Source organism: Rhamphochromis longiceps, linkage group LG17 (genome assembly GCF_057381845.1).
Source record: "Rhamphochromis longiceps isolate RC_006_pf linkage group LG17, R_longiceps_female_GT1.1, whole genome shotgun sequence".
NCBI lineage: Eukaryota > Metazoa > Chordata > Actinopteri > Cichliformes > Cichlidae > Rhamphochromis > Rhamphochromis longiceps.
In genome coordinates, this window is record NC_140573.1 from 41,519,682 (window position 1) to 41,544,888 (window position 25,207).

General features: G+C 41.2%; 2 protein-coding genes and 1 long non-coding RNA gene across 6 annotated transcripts in view; 2 read left to right on the forward strand and 1 right to left on the reverse strand.

Moving 5' to 3' along the window:
* The first annotated feature begins 1,264 nt into the window (after positions 1 to 1,264).
* On the forward strand, positions 1,265 to 4,405 carry dmbx2 (diencephalon/mesencephalon homeobox 2). Its single transcript, XM_085387124.1, has 4 exons — positions 1,265 to 1,789; positions 2,443 to 2,615; positions 3,076 to 3,251; positions 3,387 to 4,405. Exons 1-4 carry the CDS (start codon positions 1,731 to 1,733, stop codon positions 3,867 to 3,869), a joined length of 891 nt encoding a protein of 296 aa, XP_085243250.1. The 5' UTR covers positions 1,265 to 1,730; the 3' UTR covers positions 3,870 to 4,405.
* On the reverse strand, positions 3,395 to 6,175 carry LOC146650258 (uncharacterized). The gene is made up of 3 exons (XR_014908235.1): positions 5,996 to 6,175; positions 3,685 to 3,918; positions 3,395 to 3,573 (listed from the first exon to the last, which is right to left on the reverse strand). It is a non-coding gene; the product is annotated as an uncharacterized LOC146650258 (long non-coding RNA).
* The window catches only part of csnk1g2b (casein kinase 1, gamma 2b), a 42,479-nt gene continuing 22,436 nt past the window's right edge, over positions 5,165 to 25,207 (forward strand). The window contains exons 1-2 of one of the 4 annotated variants that reach the window (XM_085387123.1): positions 5,165 to 5,336; positions 8,023 to 8,805. In XM_085387123.1, the coding sequence (XP_085243249.1) occupies positions 8,578 to 8,805 (228 nt within the window). In that variant the 5' untranslated portion in view covers positions 5,165 to 5,336; positions 8,023 to 8,577. Of the gene's footprint in view, positions 5,337 to 5,462; positions 5,579 to 8,022; positions 8,806 to 25,207 lie in introns of those variants that run through there. The other 3 variants (XM_085387122.1, XM_085387120.1, XM_085387121.1) reach the window with 3 other exon arrangements.

Here is a 25,207-nt window from a genome sequence, read left to right on the forward strand (position 1 = left end):
GTCTAAGCAGTTGATTGTGTTTGAATGGGAAACAAGTGAAGTGAACCGTGGTCAACCCTCAAGTACACGGCATGGGACCAGCAGGGGGGCAGCTCAGGTGTTTTATTGTTGAGTATCAACACAAATGTGAGCAATTTTCTTACCTACAACCGATTTTTGGACTTGTTTTGCCATCAAAACATGTTTGATGCAGGTCTTTGCTTCATTTCTAAATGAACAGTCTGCGGTGCAGGACACACTCTTCAGACTGCATCAAGCATCAAGTATCCACACAGTCATTGCTGAAAACACAGACTTATTAGCCTCACTGTATCTGTCCACTTTACTGTGGAATAGGTTTAAGGGATAAACTCTATTAACTCTTTCAGCACCGTTAAATCTCTGTTTAACCTGGAAGAAGATCTCGTCTGATGAGGTTTCCTCGTTTTACTCATTGTTAACGTTGTTTTCAATCCAAGAATAAAGACTGTAGTTTGTTTTGTAGAAATGAATTTTGCATTTTGGGCTTTAAAACAAAAGAAATATCTTCCTTTTTCTTTTTCTTGGTCATTGGAGTATGAGTATACGGAGAAACCTGGATTTTTTTTTACACTGACACAAACAGTTCTGAAACGTCTTCTCCCGTACTAAATTGTTAGGTCAGCATTCATCCCAAGAATCTGGGCTCTGATACGCTGTTGTGAAGTTTCCTAATGAGGTGTTGTCTCATTATAAAACTGTCCAGTTTGGTTTGAAATGACAAACTTGTGACAGAAAACCTGATTATAAGCTGGAGGTGAAAGAACAGGGATGCAGATAAAGTGTGATGAAGACACCAAAGAGATGCATTCTGGGACATGAGGGCATCCAGTGTTTTTGGAGCTTTGCCAGAACTGAAGTCTCAGAAATTTTGTTTTATGAGTTCTTTGCAGAAATGAGCATCAGCGTTTCTTCTTTCTAAGCCTTGAGAGTCCAAACGTGACACCATGAGCTGAAAACAAAAGTGGAAATACTTCAAAGTGTTTGCTGTTAAACTAGACATGGTTTTAAAAAAGTCCACCAGAAGTGATGGCGATGAAAGTATTCTGGCTCCACACTGGTCATTTGGTGCTGGAGGACTTTATTCTTTCTGGTGATTTGATGCAGTCCTTGATTTGGTCTTGTGTCCCTGAGAGGACTTCTAATTTAGCTCAGCTGGAGCTTATAAATTGTTCTCGCAGAGTAGGGTTCAGATTAACTTCACATTGTGACAGTTCATAGGCAAAATATGGTCCCTGTTAGCAAAACAAACCCTTAGAGAAAACCCCCTCCGAGGGGGAGACTGTCAAAACCAGCGGTATGGGAGAAAGAGGGACCGAGAAGGAGAGGACAATCAAAGGCTGTTATTTTAATCTGCCCTGCCTCGGAGATTAGCCGACCACATTGTTTTAATTGTTTTAAAGGGAGGGAATGAAACGCGCTCTTATAGGGAGATCCTTGGCATAAATCTCTCAAGTTCAATAGTTTCAAAAACTTGAGCTCCTCGCATCCCCCCTCTCTCCCCTCATCCCACCTAATCCCGGCTAATACCTTTCTTTCTATTGGCTAATGGCTGAGGGGAGCCTGGGTAAACGCTTCTTAAATAGCCGTGGGTGAGAATGGTTTGGGAGAATTAAGCCCATGCCACGACAAAGAGCGCTGCTCTGCGAGGATATAAGGCCCAAATTGGACTAAAAAAACCTGGACTACCGTTTACTGGCCGACCTGTGTGCATGCGTAAAGACGCACTTGGAGCTGGATCTCACGGTTCTGCTTTGGATTCGAGTATCAGGTAAAAACACGCACACTTTTAAAACTTAAATAAAAGAAAGGAGGAGATTTGAGTAACGTCTTAACCCGGATAGCAACTTACTATTCTAGTTTAGCTTCCTGGCTGCGTGATGATATCACTGAATTTACGAACTAAGACTTTTGAGCTCTAAACTGCGAGTTAAACGGCAGTCAAAACAGAAATAGCTCTAAAGCAGAAGCAGAAGTGATAACCCACGAGTGCAGACGTGATCCTAGATCCGTTCACACTGATATCACTATTATCGAAAGAGGCAATTATACCGTTTTATCTACTTTGACCCGTTTACGCACAGAACTTCAGATTCTGTTACACCAGCGTAAATAATGACGTCATTTCAGAGAAATCAGTGGAGTTTATATCAATAGAGTTTATGCTCATTCTCGCTCAGATTTTATTACAATAAAAAAAATAATATGGTCTTTTATTAATTTATAATAAGACAAGTGTCACCGTGTTCCCATTTAATTAGTAGTTAATTCGTTTGGAGAGGAGCTGGCGGTGATGTGGAGACTTAAACTCTGGATTTTCGATTAATCTTAACTTCGCTTCGGTGGGCAGTTATTGTATCGATACCACAGTAAAGGGGAAAAACGCACAATCTTGAAGGTAATGAAGTCTCTCTGTTTCTTCAGGTTCAGCATGAACTCCTTGAATTTCTGCGGGACGTCCAGCGGCGGCGTGTACCCCTTCCACGGAGTTAACTCCATGCTGGTGGACCTGCGCCACCAGATGGCGGAGCAATACCACGCATACTCTGCAGCAGGTCCCACAGTGCACACACTCACTGTGGCGGAGAGGCTGGCAGGTGGGTCAGTCACCACGGTGGGATTACTTTTTTCTTTTTCTCACAATGTACATTAATCTTTTACAGCACAGCATATATCAATAACTACAGTTACTTTCAGATTAATAACACAAATTATGACCGATATTGAGCCTCAGGGAAGCAGTCTCGTTGCTGCATGATTATAATGTAATCTTTATAATGTAATATTTACACAAACATCAATATAAGTATATTTTATAGTGCTATTTGTTTAAATATTTGTACAGTGTGAGAAAAAGATATGTTTGTCCAGTACAGAAAACACAGTGAATTCCATCCCAAACTCATAGTGACCCATTTAAACATGGTGCTTAAGAATTATTCCTGGTTTAAGTGACTGTTGTTGTCCTTTTGATATTGTTGACATTTTTGTTGATCCTCTGTAAGTTGCTGAAAACGTGCCTGAAGTGATGTGCTGCTCCCATTTTCTTCCTGCCAGAGCTCATCCTCGAGGCTCGCTATGGCAACCAGCAGAAGCAGCGCCGCAGCCGCACTGCATTCACAGTGTCGCAGCTGCAGGCTCTGGAGAAAGCCTTCCAGCAGACGCAGTACCCAGATGTTGGCATGAGAGAGAGGCTGGCTGTTTGTATAAACCTGCCCGAGGCTCGCATTCAGGTGAGAGCACACCTCAAGTATAATCTTAAAATAAAAATGCATGTTTAACTTTGAGGGTCACTGCATTAAGCTTTAATAGTGTTAAAACACCTCACTTATTTGTGGCGCATCGGTCGTCCTGTCTTCCTCATCCAGGTGTGGTTCAAGAACAGGAGGGCAAAGTTTCGTAAAGGTCAACGATGCTCCCCTCTGTCCAGAGACCAGAGTCTGGAGGAAGCTCCACATCACAGCAAAGCAGGACACGAGGACATCAAGGCTAGAGACAAACAGGACATCACCTTATCATGCGGTGACAGGAGCATCCCATCAGCGCCTCCTCCTCCTGATGTGACCAAAAGCAGGGATTTAGACTCTGACACCTCACAGTGCCCCCTACGACTTCCCTCTCCTCCGCTTTTCCCCTTCATGGCAGGAGAGTGTTATAGTCACACACCTCACCAGCCAGTTGTAGGAGTGCTGTCCACTGAGCTCGCCTTCCCTCCGGTGTTCTGGCCCGTCATACAGCAGCACAGCTCCACCCTCGGGATTCCTACATTGTCACTTACAAAAAACTGTAGCGTCTCCCTTCAGACTCCTTGCTCTAGTAAAGCAGTGCAACATCCGCATCTGGGGCTGTAAGTGATGTGGACCCCTGAAGCAGTCCTGTGAGAGACAAACCTGAAACCTGCTGAAAGTATATGTTTATATTCTGTGAGTTTCACCTGTCTGCATAAAATGATTTAACACTATGTACTTTCACAGTTCATTTTTCCTAATCTGCTCAGCGCTATATAGCTTGTTACACTGCTAAGTACTAGGATTAGGGGTAGACAATTAAAAAACATAGCAAAAGCATTTGGGAAAAGTCATTTTGTAACTGAGCACTGAAGCATAGAAATGTTAAATAAAATCACTGGCACCTGCTCTTTCTATTATTTATTTTAGACTCAGAGTTCTCTTTCAAGAGAGGATTATGGTATAGACCATAGCCAGGAAAACAGTGGAACTGTTGGAAATGAAGTGTGAGCAGCTTGGAAAGAAAAGCAACTGGACTTCTTTAAGCTCTTTCTGAACTAAAGAAGATTCACAGCTGAGAAGTGAAACGTCTTCAGGAAACTTAAAGAAGTCCAGTCGCTTTTCTTTCCAAGCACCTTAGACTACAATGGCCTGGGTGACTGAGAACCTACTCAGACATTTTGGAAAGGAAGTTAAAACTCTGATATTTCCAGTGGTATTTAAAAAAGAAAAGAAAAAAAGAAGCAAGTACAAATACCAGCTCACTTTGAGGTATTCGTACTGTGAGGATTTTATGTAACTTTTAACTTCTGATCCAAGATTTTCAGCACTTTTCACTCCACTACCTTTACTAGACAGTTTCAGTCACTTACATGTAAATTATCCCATAATTCAGGAAATATGTTGTAATTATTGTAAACTGTTGTAAATTGTACATACAGTTAGTAAAATTGTATATTTGTCTTTTTTTCATTAAAATATTTTAAAATCTAAGTGATGTTTGACATGAATTAATTATTAATAACAATAATTAGTACCAATTATCATTATTATTATTACCATTGCGTTATTGCCTCAGTCACAACGGACTGAAAAGCTTGAAGGACTTTTACAACCTAATGTATGCTTCAACTATATGCTCCCTGTTTATCTGTAAAGGAGTATTTTTACAGACTGTAAAAGGGTTAGTACTACACTGTAAATTACAGTGTAGTATCAGTACTAGTACGTTTTAAAAGGACGGTAGTAGTAGATGTTCGCCGGGCTGAGCAGCTCTACACTTGCAGCATGTTAGTTTCAGTTTTACCGGTGGTGCACATGTGTCAATCAAAAGCAACCGGTCTGGTCTGGAGCACGTAGTCGGGGAGCTACGATCGCCTGATGTTTCTGGTTATTCACCAAAGCGGTTGCGCCGGTTTTCCAGCGTAGCGCCGTGTGGCGTGAGCCCGGGTGACGCTGTGCAGTTAAGGGAGGCTTAAAGAGACAACAGTGAAATCATAGCAACTTGAGGATAAGAGGCACCAGACGAGGAAGATAGCGACGAACGCAGAACCATGACTTCGACTGCGTTTCGATAGCTAACATTTAAAGGTAACCATTCTTCCGTGACAGGGCTTCATTCCCAGCGGCTGTTTTTCAAAAAGCCGCAACGCAGTTTATTAACGTGCCTGGCGTGCTAGCTTGCTAAATGACTAGCTTGAGAGCTAAGCGGTAAGAGATCCCGGGCTGCCGTTGGTGTGCATTCGCTTGTTTAGGATTAAGGAGTTGCCCGGCAGTGGTCCGGGTAATGGCTGTAGCTGTTATCTGAACTAACATAAAAGCGACATTATGAGGTGACTCAGAGATATATATATATATATATAGTTATATTATAGTATTTTTTTCAGTCGATAATATTTGTAACAGCCTCGCTTGGGACGTTATTTTTCGGTTATTAAGCATTTACTAACTAGCCACGTATATGTAGCTCAGGAAATGTCAGTCAATGAATATTTGATTCTCTGTAAGGCTTCGACTTATTTAATTTGAATGTGTTTGCTAACAGGTAGCCCGTGTTGTTGTGATACTGTGTTGTTAACAAATTGGCTAGCGTTACATCGTCGGCTGGGTTTTTTTTTTTTTTTTTTTAAAGCAGACGTTGGGCCAAGAGGATCGGTGTTTTTGGCAGGTACGAGCTAGGTTACCTTAATTCAACTGTGTGACATGTTGGCTTAACTACAACTTGAAATTAAATGTTTACATTCACTTACCGTTAATTCTTAATTAAATAGTCAAGCTAGCTACGACTGAAGGATGTCAAGCTAACTCGGGCTTCCTAGCCAGCGCTACGATAGCTTTAGAGTATCTGGCCTTGCCCGCCGAGCCAGCAAGTGTAATGTTACAGAGCCTTTCTTAAAGCTCATACCGACGGTATTCACTTTTTTAAAACGGCGTTTTCCATCTATCGTTCTTTATGGGGAAACAAATCGGCTAACAAGTATAGAAAGCGAGTCTTTGGGTTGTCCGAAACTAACGCTAAATGACAGCTGTTAAGACAGTAGCAACTTAGCAACTAGCTATCATTAACCTAAGCTAAAAAAGGAAGGTAAGTGACGAGGGAAAATTTGCCATTCCGGTTTGGTTACCGCTGCTCATTTGCATTTTGGGGTATTTTCTGTGGGTGTTTGTGTTCGTATTTACACGGTTTGAAACGGTCCTGCTAGTGTTATTGCTAGTTAGCTTTATGAAACTGGCCTTAGGGACATTATCTGGCTTAGGGAGGTTTCTTTTGGAGGGGGATCATTCATAAATGGACTGTCTTTGTGCTTCCAAATACCTTCTCGATACGTGAAATATGTCGCTGTTCGCTTTGCATGTTTTTAACAACTCTATAGTTATGTCAAATAGCTGTCATGGGAAAAACAATGCACCACTTCCTTAAATGGGACAGACTGAAAACATGGGCAGCCTACGGAAAGTTAACCAAGACAGCAAGATACTGAGGTCATTGGTGTTTTTCAGAAATATTCCCATACTTGCCCAATGTCCTTACATCATGTTGTTATTTTTAAATGTGTTGATAGTGTATTGGCCTCCGGCAGCTTGAAAAATGAAGTGCCTCGCATAATGCACTCTACCATTCCAGGAGCTGCTGTCATCTTTTGGCATGCACAAGCTGATAAGTTTTACTCCGTCACATAGTGTTCATCTTATCTCGTGACCGGCAAGGTTAGTTTCGCCACAATTCCTGTAGTAAGTGTCACCATATGCAAAGCAACCTAGGTATATATATATAATATAGTGCTTTGTTTTTCTCATTGTAGTCTTTGGAATGAATTCTGCATTGGCCAGAGTCACTTTGACAAATGTGTCGTTGTAGTAAAGACGTATTTAAACACAAAAAATTACTTGCTCATCCCTAGCAAACTTCTAGCTGATGATACTGTGTTTTTTATCTTGTGATGGTCAGACACGGCTGAGCTAGCTGTGGACTAGACTGTTTCTGAATCTTTCCAATAATGTTGTCCAGTGATGCAAATGTTGTGATTAGATGAAGCATTACAGCAGTCATTGATCTGTGTAAGTGCCTTTCCATAGGAAAGAGTAGCTGCCCCAAGCTAGCGCCTGCATTACCTGCTCTCTTCAGCAACATCTTAGATCATGGACATGACGGAGTGGCTCTGTGCAGAGACGCCTGCGTGTGGTTGTGAAAGACGACAACAAGATGGTTATTTAGCAGTATTAGCTATGTTGGTCTTCATTATAAACACACAGCACATTGTTACATGGTTTCTTTTAGAATATTTTATCTGTAATTTCTCATGTCTGAGGTCAACAGTTCTCCTCATATTGATTCCTTTATTGAATTTGCTTTGCGTCAGTCTGCATAAAGATCTCATTTCAGCCGTAGTATGGAACAGCCACTGTAGATATAATGTGATACTCATGCAAAAGGCTTGAATTTGTTTGTTTTTTTCCCTGTCGAAAATGTTAATTTCATAAAGGCCCAAGTGTTGCTGGAACAAGTTGTGATTAATTTGCTAAATTTACCAGCATTTTTACCATTTTTAATTGTTTTGTAGATGGTTTGTAAAGTTATGGCAGGTACCTGCCATTGCAGAGCTTTTATTTCTGCAATTACAGTCCAAATTGTCCATCTCCAAACAAGCTAATTTCAGTTGTAAGCGTGAGTAATGATTGGGTTGTGTGTAAATGATGGCCTGGGCTCTTAGTCGAGACAATACCAAAATACATCACAACCTATGGACTGATTTCTGGCCATGTTTTTCTTTTTCAGATAACAAACCAACATCACCCCAGACTGTTCGTTCCTGCTGTCAGTGTAATTCCAGGTTGCCCGCTAAGCTGTGGCCCTGCATCATGGAGAGCGTCCAAAGTGTCACTGAAGGCTGACCAGAAGGAATGAGGCACTCCAGGAGATGTTCCCAAGTGGCCTTGTGGATGCAGTAGTTGCGTTTCCGAGTGCTTTTTTATGACTAGTGTTGCATGTGTGTCTTTGGACACATCCTAACATCACCTGCCTATTTGTCAGGCGGGGACATGATGCTCTGAGACTGGAGTGGAGAAACGCACAACAAAGAAGCCCCTCTGGTAAACGAAGAAAAAGGGAAAAAGCTGTCCAATAGACACACGGGTCCATTCGGCTGCAGTTTTGGCTCATTTAAGTGTCTTCTGAACCGCTTCGCATTTTAACAGCAACACCTTTCCTCTGTCCTGTGAGGCGTCTCCCCCCCCCCCCCCCCCTCCCTAAAACAGTCTCCATTGTCATTGGAGTTTCTATGGTTTGCATGGCTGGAAAATAACCGTGGAGAGGCCAGGGTATCACAAGCTTATGGATTTTGACAAGAGAGGGGGCAAGGGAGAGACAGAGGAAGGGAAAAAGATGTCTAAGACAACAAGCAGCAGGCCTGGACATGGGGGCAGGAGTACAGGGAGCAATTCTGGAGTTCTTATGGTTGGTCCAAACTTCCGCGTGGGTAAAAAAATTGGCTGTGGAAACTTTGGAGAACTGCGGCTGGGAAAAAATCTCTATACTAACGAATATGTGGCCATTAAGTTGGTAAGTATCTCTTGAACTATCTCTTGAAATTGAAAACAAAAACCTACTGTTCCAGGTGTCCTCAAATAACTTATTCTGATAAATCTCTATTGTGAAAAGTTATTATCTTAATTACAGCCCAGTTTCATTGTGCACTTGACTGTTTGAGAGTGAGATACACAGGAAGTAAATAAGAACAATCAGACGGGGCCCTTTTCCCACGACCTGCTCTTGTATGCTTTTGAGTCAGCTGTCCTCTGGATGAGGTGAAGAAACTGCGACTGAAAGAACATTTTTCTTAAGTGCATTTCAGTGTTTGTTTGTTTCTTTAGTAACCTTTGTCACTTCATGCACAGTAGCAATTCTTGTAAAGATCATTTTTACACTTCCTTCCCTTTCACCAATTTCTTCGTCATTAGAATAATGTTAATTCATTTGTAGGCCCTTATTAAATAATCCCACACAGGCCTTAAGCTCAGTCAGTAGTGTACTTGCTTTGTGTCAGCATGAGCGGTGTTTTTTTTTTTTCCCCAGCGGCACTGGTTTAGTAGCTTTCAAACAGACTGTGAAAACCACATGAAATGTCAAGGCCTGTTTGTTTTCTGATTGCTTGATTCTGGGGCAGCCTGTGACAGCTCAGCCATTTCCTCAGCACTTCAACTTTTCTCTTCACCATAAATTTGTTGCCACTTGTACCACTTTGATGTTTGAAATCTGTTTTTCCCCTGAAATTTGGTCAGTCTAGAAGAAGAGGTCTAACTCCCATTCTAAGTAGGTGTTAATACTGAAGCTGTTGGGGCTAGGCATATGATTTATATATGATTAACGTTAACGTTTCTGTCTCTGAGGGAGGTCGTTATCGCTGAATAGGTATTAACTAAAGGTTGTGCTAACCACTAGAAGGCAGAGGTTAGCAAACAGCTGTAATTGCAGTCCTCCTCTTGTCTGAAGTCTTTAATTGTGCTTGGTGCCTCTCCCCCTCTGCCTGTGAACCCTCCCATCTGTTTGGGTATTTTTATCCCCATGGTGTCCAGCTATATCTGGATCTGGCATTAGGGCTGTAACACCACTATGTGGATCTCGTGGCTACTGGACCCAACATCTCCGACTGTAAAATAACAACAGGGTGAAGTCTGCCAAAGGGCTCATCAGACCCGACTTGACTCTGTAGACTCGGGGTTATTAAGGACTTTTTTTGTTTTGTTGTTGATGTGTATTTTCATGTTGTTTTTAGAGTTAAAATTACGACTTCTGTTGCTTCCTTTCAGGTTCACTATCGTTATCTTTTGTAGGCGTACATTTTCAGCATCAGTGTTATTACTGGGCTTTTATTTATCTGATATTTTAGAAAGACACAGAAAAACAGCAACATGTAACAGTAAAATTACAGTTGATGTTTTGTGTTTGCACATGTGTAGCTTTGGGTGAGTTTGTTGGCAGGTTGTGTACGTATGGGTATAGAAGAAAGGACAGACACGGGAAAGAAAATTCAGTGAATACATAAAAAAAATAAAAATAAATAAAACGCACACACACACTGCTGTTTCGTGGCATCTTAGGTTCATTCCCAGAGATGGGAATACCCTAATAGTAGAGCCAGGATGGGTCAGGACACTTAACAGCTGGCACAGCTCTGGGCATTACTGGCGTTGACATGAAGAAGGCTTCTCCCTTCACCCAGACTGCAGATAGTTCCCCGTCCACTTGTTTCTGTCTGTCCCTGATCTCACAGCTCTCCGGGGTAACCCCGTGAGTGTCACTGCCTGTCAAGTAGGGTATCTGATTTGTCAGAGGCTGTTGCTGAGCATTTCCTGACAGACTAAAACAAATAACAGTCCTGTTATCTATGAACATAAGTTAGACATGAGTTGAATATTGTTGTTTTATCACAGATTTCAGTGATCACTGTAAAAATGACAAAATCAGAAAATATGCTGTTTGTTACATGTATCAATCTGTCAATCAGTTCTCAAACAGTTCACTAATTGTTTAGTATATACAGTGGGGCAAAAAAGTATTTAGTCAGCCACCGATTGTGCAAGTTCCCCCACCTAAAATGATGACAGAGGTCAGTAATTTGCACCAGAGGTACACTTCAACTGTGAGAGACAGAATGTGAAAAAAAAATCCATGAATCCACATGGTAGGATTTGTAAAGAATTTATTCGTAAATCAGGGTGGAAAATAAGTATTTGGTCAATAACAAAAATACAACTCAATACTTTGTAACATAACCTTTGTTGGCAATAACAGAGGTCAAACGTTTACTATAGGTCTTTACCAGGTTTGCACACACAGTAGCTGGTATTTTGGCCCATTCCTCCATGCAGATCTTCTCGAGAGCAGTGATGTTTTGGGGCTGTCGCCGAGCAACACGGACTTTCAACTCCCGCCACAGATTTTCTATGGGGTTGAGGTCTGGAGACTGGCTAGGCCACTCCAGGACTTTCAAATGCTTCTTACGGAGCCACTCCTTTGTTGCCCGGGCGGTGTGTTTTGGATCATTGTCATGTTGGAAGACCCAGCCTCGTTTCATCTTCAAAGTTCTCACTGATGGAAGGAGGTTTTGGCTCAAAATCTCACGATACATGGCCCCATTCATTCTGTCCTTAACACGGATCAGTCGTCCTGTCCCCTTGGCAGAAAAACAGCCCCATAGCATGATGTTTCCACCCCCATGCTTCACAGTAGGTATGGTGTTCTTGGGATGCAACTCAGTATTCTTCGTCCTCCAAACACGACGAGTTGAGTTTATACCAAAAAGTTCTACTTTGGTTTCATCTGACCACATGACATTCTCCCAATCCTCTGCTGTATCATCCATGTGCTCTCTGGCAAACTTCAGACGGGCCTGGACATGCACTGGCTTCAGCAGCGGAACACGTCTGGCACTGCGGGATTTGATTCCCTGCCGTTGTAGTGTGTTACTGATGGTGACCTTTGTTACTTTGGTCCCAGCTCTCTGCAGGTCATTCACCAGGTCCCCCCGTGTGGTTCTGGGATCTTTGCTCACCGTTCTCATGATCATTTTGACCCCACGGGATGAGATCTTGCGTGGAGCCCCAGATCGAGGGAGATTATCAGTGGTCTTGTATGTCTTCCATTTTCTGATGATTGCTCCCACAGTTGATTTTTTCACACCAAGCTGCTTGCCTATTGTAGATTCACTCTTCCCAGTCTGGTGCAGGTCTACAATACTTTTCCTGGTGTCCTTCGAAAGCTCTTTGGTCTTGGCCATGGCGGAGTTTGGAGTCTGACTGTTTGAGGCTGTGGACAGGTGTCTTTTATACAGATGATGAGTTCAAACAGGTGCCATTCATACAGGTAACGAGTGGGGGACAGAAAAGCTTCTTACAGAAGACGTTACAGGTCTGTGAGAGCCAGAGATTTCCCATGTTTGAGGTGACCAAATACTTATTTTCCACCCTGATTTACGAATAAATTCTTTACAAATCCTACCATGTGAATTCATGGATTTTTTTTTTCCCATTCTGTCTCTCACAGTTGAAGTGTACCTCTGGTGCAAATTACTGACCTCTGTCATCATTTTAAGTGGGGGAACTTGCACAATCGGTGGCTGACTAAATACTTTTTTGCCCCACTGTAAATGTCACATGAAACATATCAGATGCTCTCATGCTGCTTGTTTACTGAGCCTCTGACTTAGTAACACAAATGTTACTAAATATGTGTTTAAAAAAAAGTAGAAATTTTTTTGCATTTGAATGGTATGAAAAAAAGATTAAAGTTTGCTTATTCTGCTTTGCTAAGTACTCCTTGCAGGTCTATTATAGACTTTAATATAGACTAGAGCCTGATTTAATGGTGCATTTTGGACAACATCTCTTGGAGAAACTCTGATGTACAGTAATGAGTAGATGAGAAAACGAAGACAGAGGGAGAGTGTGTAATATAAATTTCTTTATGCCCGGTCAAGTGAAGATTGTTGTTTTACCAAGAAACTAATAAAACTATTTTCTTGGGATAACAAATGTAATCTGGTTGACGAAAGTAGTTTTTAATCTGCTTTGTTGTAACAACCAATTTTAAATGCTAAGCTCTGAAGGATGGCATGTAATGATTAGTTAGTCTTTGGCTGGTACTGTTGTTTGCTGAATGCTGTGTTTGGCTGGGTATTTTGGTGGCACCTCTGTGAATCAAAGTAAAAAGGTGAATGTCAGTTTCACCCTGCTTTGCCACTTAATAGCAGAGACAGAGATTGAGTTGGTATGGTATGAAAGGCCTATGCACTCGATCCTCTGGCAGTGGATCGAGAATTGCTTTAAACGTTGCTGCAGAGAGAAGCTGCTAAGTGCTGAAAGGTCGTCTTTGTTGGCCGGCCTTGTGGACACACAGTCTTTGGTTCAGCTGGGTGCTTTCTCACACTGGCAAGTGCCTACGTGTTGGAGGCAGGACTGTACAGACGCTGCTGTAAGTACACTGCAGGCTTCACTCCCAAGGGGAGATCCCAGAGTCTTAAAGAAACAAAACCATTAAATGTCTGCTTGCTGTTGTGGCTTACTGTACACACTAGCCACCCATCAGGCTTTACTGAGAGGGTAAAGTGACACATCATCTCCATCAGAATGTTTTCGTCTAAACCTTTCTATCCATGAGGCATTTTACAGATTTTCATTTTAATACTGCTGTCTTGATGTAGCACTCTCTCTGTCTTACCATCTGTAGTTAATTGTTTTTCGAGAGGTCTTCAACCCCCTCTCAACCACTTCCCTTAGTTTTTGCGTACATTTTTGTTAGGATGTCTACCAGTCCACTTTGAACAGACTTTTGAGTTACAATCTTTTCAGTTTGGTTTTTATTTCTAATCCCTTTTGATGTAGCTGGTTGTTTATCGACAGATAGGAATGGCCTGTGATACTTTCCGCCTTCAGAACTGGTATTGGCAGTAATGAATCAAATAAATGAAGTCTCCTCTTTGTGGTCATGACTACCTTTAGCTATGACAAATGTCTGTAATATCTCCTGAACGCAGGAGGAGAGTAATAAGTAGTGTGGTGCTGATACTTATTGTACAGCCAATGCCTCCCTATAGCTCAGTGAGAGGGGGCTGATGTTGGATGGCCATCTAGGGAGATGAACACAGTAAACACAGCATCCTACTGTGCATTGTGTGCCAGCCACGTGCATGCAGAGGAGTATTTTATGTAGACGGTGCTTGTTAAAGACAGACACATTTCAGATGTGGGGGGGAAAACAACATTTGTTTTGAGGAATAGAAAGACACCATATGAATTTATAAACTAGGGCTAGTTATAGTCAAATCTACAAGTTGGATAAAGTACAAAATGTCTGATTGGTGCATGTGCTTTGCTGATGTCTCTGCCTTTTACACTTGAACACGATGCCTATCAAGAAACACCGTAAAGCTATTGTGGCTTTAAAAGACGCTGTTTTTTTTTTGTTTTTTTTTCACTGTGCAAAAAGACAGAGTGCATATTGTTATTTAGGGAAATGATCTAGCTGAGTGCATTATGCAAGTTTTAGACAGCCTTATTAGATAGCTTAGTCTGAGTCAAATAGCAGCAAAAAACAACCTTAATCTGTGGTAAATCTGCAGTTCCCCCATCAGCGCTAGAGTGTTTTATTATACTTTATTTATTTATTTTTGTTTATGGATGGCAAATTTGGAGTGTCACTGCTTCCATCCTTTCCACTAAGTAACTTATACAAGGACAAACGGAGTGAGAAGCAGCATGGTTGTTGGGACTGCATTATGTTCAGGCTGCTAGACAGCCAGGTACAAACGAAAGCTCATATCTATTTGTATGTGGCTGAGGCACTGATAATACTGAGCAGATGTTCACTCTGTTAGAAACAAAAAAGTCATTTAAATGGTAAATGGCCTGTATTTATATAGCGCTTTACTAGTCCCTTAGGACCCCAAAGCGCTTTACATATCCAGTCATCCACCCATTCACGCACACATTCACACACTGGTGATGGCAGCTACATTGTAGCCACAGCCACCCTGGGGCGCACTGACAGAGGCGAGGCTGCCGGACACTGGCGCCACCGGGCCCTCTGACCACCACCAGTTCAATTTAATGTTACTTTACGTATTTCACTAAATGTTTTGCTTCCAGTGAGGACCAGTATACACTGGTAACTACAAGGGATGACCATTGTAAGCATAAATACTATCTGATACTCGCTGTGAAATATTTTAGTTATTTATTTTGTGGTTTTAACAGACTTTAATGTTGTGCATTTCTCACATTTATGGAGTAATATTTAATATCACCATACCACATATAATTCATCGGTCTGATATCTGGTTGTTGAGGTGATGTTCTGTTTTTGTTGGGTAACAAATGCGTTCTTTGTGTGTTACAGAATGTAGTAGGGGTGGTAGTTTACATACAAGTGCTGGTAAACTCCAGGATGTAGAGATTGTAGTACAACAAATAGTCTCACAAAATATTTGATCTATGAAAGAACTTGTTTGTTTGAAAATGACCATGCCTAGCATGCTCTGTGAAGGACCAACTATAGCATGGTCGATTATATACCTTACTCCTTTTTTTATTTTTTTATTTTTTTATTTTTTCAAATCCAAGTTTGAAATCATGTTTGGTGAACAGATGATTGTCTCCGGTTGACTCTTTTATGTTCTGTGGCTGAGTCACCGGTGCAGAGGCATATGAGTGAGGCAGTGTATCTGAGTGAAGCCAGTCACAGTGCTGGGTCAGTCGTGATGGAAATCTGAGGGGTTGGATCCAACTCTCTTGTCTGCCTCTCACTGAATCATGATAAGCAGCTCTCGTTGCGGTCTAGTTCAGCAGCTTACACCAGCTCGCCATGAGGCAGTTGTTGAAAAACTTTGAAGGAGCAAAAGCTCTATCAGCATGTTTGTCAGGAATTCAAGTGACATCTTGACGCTTTAGCTTTGGCTCTCTAGAGTGCATGCTGGGCAGACTGAGTTAAAAGATCCTTGGATGTCAACAGTATGTAAAAGCCTACCTTTAGTCAGCTAGCTAATCCTCTAATGCAGGGGTGGGCAATTCCAGGCCTCGCGGGTCGGTGTCCTGCAGGGTTTAGATCTCACCTTGGGTCAACACACCTGAATCACATGATTAGTTCGTTACCAGGCCTCTGGAGAACTGCAGGAGCTAATTTAGCCATTTAAATCGGCTGTGTTGGTTCAAGGACACATCTAAAACCTGCAGGGACACCGGCCCTCGAGGCCTGGAGTTGCCCACCCCTGCTCTGCTCAAATGAATCGGTAGCCGGCAGCAACACAGTGCGTTCATGCAGACTCACATTTGATGTTTGTCAAGATTTTGTCACAGGCATAAAAGCTGCACAGGAATGTCTGTGTCTTAAATGTTGGTGTTTTTTATAGAAGTACATAAAACACTGACACTGCAAAATCGTGACAGCATAAAAAATAGGTTTGAATATGGTGTATGGGCGTGTGTGCCTGTGGAGCAGTGAGTGCTGTGTAATTGTAGCTTCTAAGTCCACATCCTGGTTCAAACCAAAGCACTAGTCACATTTTCCATTCAGCTGTTTCAGGAGTTACACTCGAGAGTCCATCGCCAAATTACATGCAATGTTCAATCATCACCAGTTTCTCACATTTTGCTCCTTTTTGGTCACTGCCGTGAATGCATGCTTCACCGCTCTGCCTTGACTTTCTTTACAGGATTGTAATTGAGGTGGTACACAAGAGCCAAAATAACCAAACCAGAATCAGATGATGGTCATTTGAAAAGACCTAGAGCCAGACTGACCTCAGGTCGGTCTATTTCTGAGAGTTTGCTTTGCAAGAGAAGGGGGCAAAGCTCGAGTTCAGAGTTAAAGCTGCTCGATGCCATGTAGGAAATTCAGATATGCTGCCGTATTGCTGGGGCTTAACGGGATCTAGGGCAAATGATTAGGAAAGGGACACTGAGTCATTTTTTTGTCATGTTGACTGTAGTTAAGCTTGTCAGCTTTGAAATGAAACTACAGGCTCTTTAAATCTATTGAAAAATTTTGTCATATCAGGGAATTAAAATATAATAAGTGTAAATAAAATACAGTAAGGACTGCTGATTGTTTTCTGTTTTGCATTGCACTGTTACACACACACATCAGCTGTGTGTGTGTGTGTTTTTAAGATGTTATAAACAATGATCAGCTGAAATTCTAGCTAGGCTTTATTTACACAACTTGTGGCTACAGTTTCAGAGTTAAACAAACAAGGCTATGCAATTCAGCGTATCAAACTTTGGCCATGACTCGGTCCCGTAAAAGACAAAGGAGACTTCCTATTAAGGTTCATGTCAGTGGAACAACCCATGACTGTGTAGATCACTGCGTAATATGTTTTTCCTGCTCTGTCTGTAGCGGCTGACTTTGACATGTTTTAAATGCGCACAGAATTGTCAGAAGCTATAAGCCATAACTGTAATATAAAATTAGGGAAAGCAGTTTATGGTTGCAGTAAATGGCATCTTATAACCACCTCAAAGCCTGATAATAATAGATATTGAACACTAATTCCTGCTAAGGTCATCTTGATTCTTGATAATAACATTACATGGTTGTGTTTCTCAATTCATTCAGCTGTGCCACACCTGTCACAGAGCCACTCCTTAACACAGGCAGTAATTCAGTTGGAATAATAGTGTACACGGGTCAGAGGCCACCACTCCTTTACTGTACTCGTGTGCATAAAGAAGTGTTTCTTGACCTTGTCCGTAATGTTCTTCTTCACCTCTTGCGTTTAAAAATAATCTTTCTAAGGAAGATGATTCTTTGGGATGAAATGAATGTCTAAATCTGGCTGATCCCAGCACTTCCTGATTGCCGCACTAGGTTTTGGGAAACAGCTGATGATTCCATCTGGGCATGTTAAATTTGAGCTGAAACAGGAGAAGAGCTGGCCACTGGCCAGCTGTTGCCCTCGAACACCGCTGACTTCTTAAAACCACCTTCTAACCTCTAGCTTGAATTGAGAGAATCTAAGCACACCTCAGCCATTTGTCTGAGGCCTACGGTGATCCATTAGCACAACTAAAGTGAGTGTGATGGCTTGGAAGTAAAGATGCACTCTGTTGACATTTGTGTTGCTCTGTCTAAGATGAGATGAGTCACATTGTCAGTTTCATATTTTGAAATGGTTTACTGGGAGCCAAGCAAAGGTCAGCATCTATTCTGAGCCTTATGCATAATGCTGGGTCTGATCCCTGGACATAGGCATACATATGCAATGTCATCGTGGCTGAACAACAGATATTTATTTATGAATTGCATTACATCCGTGCAGCTGTTGCTTCATCAGTCAATTTTAAGTGTATGATATTGTTCACGGGGGTCAAGGCGCAATCTCTTTTATTTAATGAATATGACATGATACGTCTTTGCAGCTGAATATGTCAGCTGTAAAAATAATTGTTTAACACCATATAACTGGTGTTCAAAATGAATACAAAATATTTATTTTAAATCTAAATTTATTGTAAGTTGATGCTACATGTGCAACCAAAACAACTTACTGTCTTTTTTGGTGATTTCAGCTATAATTTTATTTTATTCTGCTGTAATCTGGTGGTTGTTACTTTACCCAGTCCCTGAGGCCAGAGCTGATGTTTCTCAGCTGTGTGGAAATGGAGATCAGATTTAGCCCAGATGACATCATATGCAGATGGTTAATCCCAGGAAAAGGACTTTGTGTGGTGCTGACGGTCTGCTCTGTCTACAAGTCTTTGGAGTCCATGAAAAGTTATAATGCAGAAACCAGCAACTGATCGCTGATGACATAATTGTATATTCGTACAAGCTTCAAGTGTTTTGCTCTTAAGGGTCATCCTTCAAATGGCATGTAACATTTAAACTCTGTGCCATTCGCAGGCTGTTGTAGCTGCAGGATTTGAGGCTCTAAGGGATGTTTTTGTGTTGATATCAACAAGTCTGTAACCTTTTTAGTGTTGAGCTGCAGCTAGTAGTCATTTATAGCTGTTTCAGTTCCCATCTTGCCCATTATAGGGTGTCTTCAGTAGTTAGACTGAAGACACCCTATAATGAAGCTGCTTCAGTGTTGTGTCTGAATGGCTGTCATGCTTTTGGAAAATCTACTCCTACTTTCTTGCTTGTGAAGTTGTTTATAAGGATTTGGTTTGTCAGTAAGAGATAAAGCTGTCACAATCTACAGCTCTGGGTTAGTTTCCTTTCTTTATTTAGGGTTTGGTATCATAAATTTAACAGCTTAGATGTAATGTCAGCAGCAAACTATTGTGTTGCCTTTTTAACACACAGAGTACACCAGTCAGCCAGGAGAACTACAATCAGGGAAAGATAAATGAAACAACACTGCTAACACCAGTATGCTGTGATTATTAATTTAACGTGGTCCACTGATGAACAGTTGTTGAGTTGGCAGCTGGGTCAATGGTGCCAAGGCTCCCTGATGTGTGTGGGGAGGAATGGCCTGGCCCATGTGTTCTGATCCCACAGAGCTGGCCATTGATTAATCAGAAGCTCAGGGTTCAGTTTCCTGGGGTTCAACTAGGCCAAGGTCCTGAAGCACTTTGAGTGGCCAGTAAGAGTAAGACACTAAAACTGACTGTTTTCTGTATATTAAGTCTTTCTTTTTTTCTAACTTTAGGAATGTGCCTAATAGAGCCCTGTATTTTGTTACTCCACTAAAGATAGCATAGCACCTCTGTGCCCTTTTAAACACACAAAATGTCCCCATCACCTGACCATTAACCCATCAGAAAGAATCTAGAGCAGAAAACTGCTGCTGGTCTGACAGGCATATATTGATGTGAACTTCTGTTATTTTGCTAGACTTGGAATATGAATTGTGGTCCGAGCTGTCGCAGAGTCTGTATGCCACGTGAGTCCAGTAAACCTGAAGGGCTGTTTGGGGGCTCTGTCTTTAAATGCTGGTGTCACTTCTAATGTGGGTTCCTCAGTCCTCATATACAATATAGATAGAGTGTGTACAGGGGTGTTGGTGTGTGGGTGGGTGGGGTGAAGGACCCTTTTCAATCTGTGGATCAGCTGAGTATACATTTATGACAATGAAAACCTACTATTGTATTCCTTCCGCCATAGTGCCTTTGCCCTGCCCAGTCACGCTACAGGATAGCTCCCATTCTGAGCATGCATAGTAAGCCCAGGAAGCAGATTTGAAAAGAAAAAATCTTGATTTGTGCAGGAAGCTGAGAAGAATCCTTATCATATACAGAGATGTTACATCAGACATTTGTAGCTCGGCCCTGGTCATTCACACAGCCATAGCTTAGCCCATCTGCTGGGAATAGAGATGACTCTTGAGTACGTAAAGCTGCCATAAGCCTCTGTTTCCTATTGTAAGCTGTTTTAAAGGGTCCTGCGATCTGCCATCTGTTTTTGCCCCTTATTTATATATTGAATATATTCTCTCCCTCTCCTCCCTGGCATGGCCTGACATGTGTGAGAGACCTGCTCCACCTCCCAGAGCAGTCACACGTCTTCTCCCTCAGGCTTCCACTCCTTTTTATTGCCTCCTCAGTTTCTACTCACTAGCTCTGTGCTTTTCTGTACATTTTTTTTCTTTGAAGAATTGCAGAAAAATATGTATGTGATGACTCTGAGATCAGCCAAAGGCTTATCCCATCATCATATGTTCTAGAAAACTATGCGTATAGTTCTTTTTCAAAGAAGGGTTTTCCATGTGCTTATTAATATAATATGTTTACATTTGTACACTGTGCAAAAGTCTTGAGCCACCCCTCATTTCTTTATATTTTGCTTCTAAGGAGCCAGGCTTGCTTAAAAGTGCTCTTCAGTCTTTCTGGAGGCCTTTCAAAGTTTTTTCTAAGGACACTGAATAATTGTTTGTATCTGAGAAATATTTCTTTTTGTTAAATTACTTAACACTGATCTATGAATCACTGGACACTTTGTTACTACAAGCCTGTCACAACAACACATAATTGTTCCTATTTATTTAGTTGAATCTACAAAAATGCCAAAGATGGTGCAGTTTGACCGGCACAATCCAGCGGTTTTCCACCAGCAAGGTGATACCCAAAGACCTGTTAGCCGTAAACTTGGCATATCATATCATATCATATCATATCATATCACAGCATCATGTGTAATGGGTTCTAAATCATTTTCATGAAACTCGACAAATGGAGGACAAAAGAACTGCCAGGCTTAAAAGAACTACCGTAGATGTGCAGTCATGTCTCTAAGAAAGACTGACACAGGATCTGCCCCCATTGTTCCATTTACTGAAACCTCATCAGAAATGAGTGAATAAAATCAGAGGACACAGATTTATGGAGTGATGAATCCAGATCTGAAATATTTTTAATAAAATCACCATCATTATGTGCAGAGTAGTGTTGGATAGAGCAGGGCGACCAAAAATATTTATCACGATATACATTTGAAAATTTGCGATAAGATATAACTGACGATATAATTGACACTAGACAAAATACTTTACAACTCCTCAACTTTATTAGTGCAAAAAAAAAAACAACATCAATGTATTTTCACTTCAACAAGCAGCTGTTTTTTATGTGCATTAAAATAAATATAAAAATTTAACAGTGCAAATGCAAATTCCTCGCTGACAGTTTAACCAAAAGGCATTTCCAGTGGAAACTGGCCGACATATCCTCAGCATAACCATGTATAATATCCACGAAACTTAAAAAGAGGTTATAAACACACAATACAGTAATATTATGTTGAAGCACATAGGGCTGCCACGATTTGTCGACTAGTCACGATTACGTCGACTATCAAAATCGTCGACGACTGATTTAATAGTCGACGCGTCGTTTGAAACTTTGTACGATCACAAAAGACGCAGGAATAAGTGGCAGGATTTAAGAGTGTAATAACGGACTGAAACAGAAGATGGCAGCACTGCATGTACAAGGATGTCAGCTACCGTTAAACCCCGAAGAAGAAGAAGCAGCAGCTGTGTCCCAGAATTCATAGCGCGGCCCAGCGCAGTTTCCAACAATGGCGGCAGCTAGTTAGTTTTAATGTTACTCTTATTATTCTTTCTGGGTCACAAAATAAACGTTTAACATATTTTCAGGCGAGAATGTAGCTGTGTAAACCTCAAATATCTGCTCAGTTTATCAGGACACCACATATTTTCAAAAGCGCTCCGACGTTTTCGGAGACATCTGTTACCCACTAGCTCGTTAGCGAGCCGGGGGCTAGGCTCACTAGCGCCCTGAGAACACCGGACTCCCCGCAAATCGTTTTCAAACCCACCGCCGTCTTTCGCTACTCAGGTTAAATATATATGAGTCACTTAGATAACTTAAAATGTTATTGTTTGGCTTTTTTTTTTTTTAGTATTTTATTTGTTCCTGAGTAAATCAGTTTGTCTGAGATTAAAGTTATAGTTTTTACACAGCTGAATAAACGTCGAGCAGACAGGTGATTATCAGAAGTGTGAGATGCTCCAGAATATACTCCAGTGTCCTGTTATATTTTAGATAGCAAGGAGTTTATTAAACTTCACCGAAACAATCTGCAAATTTCATTAAAATTTAATAAACTATCATCTTGTCTTTATTTTTAGTTAGCACAGACCTTAAACACTTCAAGCTGTAAGCTAATGATAGTTATATAAGAGCAGATGCTGCTGGTGCAATAAGCTGTAGTTTTACGTCTAATGGATGATGATCTGATTAGTCGACTAATCGCAAAAATAATCGGTGACTAGTCGACTATCAAAATAATCGTTTGTGGCAGCCCTAGAAGCACAGTACGTATCACTCCGCGAGGCTCCGCCTACGATAGCCGTAATGCTCCGACAATCCATCAAGCGGTGCGGCTTCGAAGCTTAGCAAAGTCGTACTGAAACATTTAACAGATTTTTGAGCGCCGTGCACATAAAATCGTTTCGAGGTCAGTAAACACAACCAGAGTTCATACATAAGGCACACGGGATTATAAGGGGCTCTGTCGACTTTCAGAAAAATCAAAGGATTGATTTTAAGTGCGCCGTATTTTCCAAACAACACGGTAATAACGACGGCCCGCTAGCATGCGCTACCAAATATAGTGCTTTGTTGTGTATCTGACGGACGAAAGCTAAACCAGTTCCACACCAGTGAAGCTGCAGAATTTTTACAAACCAGTTCAGGTTCATCTGTTTCATTCAACGATCCGCTTTCGCTCTTCTCATTCTCCGCCGCCGCCATGTGCGTATGTAAACAAAGGCGCACTGCGCATGCGCGTTTTACCCATAGTCTATCGCGATATTTCATTTTCTTGTCGTTGCCCAACATTACACCGGTATTACCGTGAACGGGATGATATGGCCCAGCCCTAGTGTTGGATCATGTTGACAAAGAGCAAAAGGCAGACAATTGAATGTCCTTCAAGAAGCCTGCATATGTATTCCTAAAGACTGCTTAAATGCTAGCTTTCTCAGCTGTTTGCAGAAGTTTCACACTGCAAAACACATAACATAACATTACCAAATAAATCCAGTGTATTAGAGAGGGAAAAAGCCAACTAGCTGTATAACACTGATCACAGCTGTTTTTGTTTTCCCCACAATTAGGCACCTTGATTAAACCAGGGCCTATGTGGGTGGCATTTTAGCACACAGGCAACACTATAGCAAGGTTGGTCAATGCTCTTATGTTTTGTTTTGTTTTTTTAAAACCACCTCCGCTAAACCGTCTTCTGAAAGCACCTTAAACAAAAGCCACAGGATGTATTTATAGCCCTGACAGCCATTTATCATAAAAGGATGTAAAGTCCCTCACCGTGTTCAACATGGCTCATACTTTGTGTTCACACTCCTACGTCCTTGCAGGGCACCAGAAGTAGACGATGCTCCTGATTTGATAAAGGCCTAATGGAGTGAATGTGGGAGCTTGACAGCCTTTCAGCTTTCAGTTTATATAATTTAAAATAGGAGTGCTTTGGAATTAGATGCCCATGGGAAACAAGTTGATCAAAGTGAAGTTGCTGGGCTCAATAAAGTTTAGGGAATTTTCATATTTTTGTATGTAGAGTAGCTGACTTAACACACAGAAAGCTACAAAACTTTAGGCATGTAAAGCCAGTACACCAAGCACTAAAACTTGGGTTTTAACAAAGGCTGTGGCACAGCTATTGAAGATTAAGGAGAGGAATTAAGTTGGGTGTGTTTGTTCTATCCCCTTCACGTTTGTCTATAATGCCCTTGTCATCATGAGAGTGGGGTTAATCAGATTACATTTTAGGTTGCAAAGCTGGAGCTTGCGATATAATGAACATTATGTCCTGGCGTGTTGATTATCAGCCATGTCATCACAAAAGCCTGTTGTACACCAGCTGGAACTGCTCTTTATCCTCTCACGTCCCTCAAGTGTGACCTGAAACTTAATTAAAGTTCTGTTTGGCATTAAAATAAGTAAAACGTGGTACAATAGGTATTTAAGTTAATTGCAAGGCAGTGCAATAGAGCTGGGCGATATGAGATTTTTTTCATATCACGATATTTTTTTTTTTCATTTCAGGCGATAACGATATCTATCACGATATAAGCCAAATAACTATATTTGTAAGATTTAAATGTGCCGTTGCTCACAAGTAAAATGTGAAATAATCAGCAGCTTGTTTTTATTTAAATATTTATTTCCCATAATAAGTTCAACAGGGTAGATGTACTTAAGGAACATGAGACTTTTTCAGATAAATAAAGGCAAATATTGCAAACTACACAAAAGGCAGCCGCTAAAGCGTTTAAGTTTCAAAATAGAACAAACGAAACAGACTAAATTGTCAATTCCACTTAGAAACAAATTATTAATTCTAAAAATAAATCTTAGTTTGTTTTACAGAAGAACAGACAAAACTGACTAACTTTTGTCAATATCAAATAAACTGAGAACTAAAAGGAAATTCTCAATCTCTCCTTGTTGTATAGCTGAGCTTTTCAAACAGTTTTAACAGTTACTTTAGTCTGACAAAAGCCGAATGACGAATTAGCGCTTCCAGTCAGAGACTGAGGCTACGTCCACACGTACACGGGTATTTTTGAAAACGGAGATTTTCCGTTTTCGTTTTAAAAAATAATCCCGTCCACACATAAAGGCAGAAATGAAGGAAAACGCTGCTATGAACATGCCAAAGCAGCAGGTGGCGCTAGATTCCTAACCGTGCCTAAATGTTGGCCAATCAGAAGTCTAGAAGCCTCGGTGGGAAAAAGTAAACAAAGCTGGGGCATAGAAGCAGAACCGAGTCGTATGTGTGGAGGGACAGTAACTGTGTGTATATGTAAGCATTTAAACACTGCAGAGAGTAGAATTAACAGTAACAGTATTGTAGAAATTCATTTCACCGAAACAATAACGTGGCGCGCAGTGTGACGCATGAACCAGTTTATTGTATTTCCAGACTTGCTTTCGGCACAATTTACAGTGCACGCTACTCTGTTTTTTGTCAGACTTGA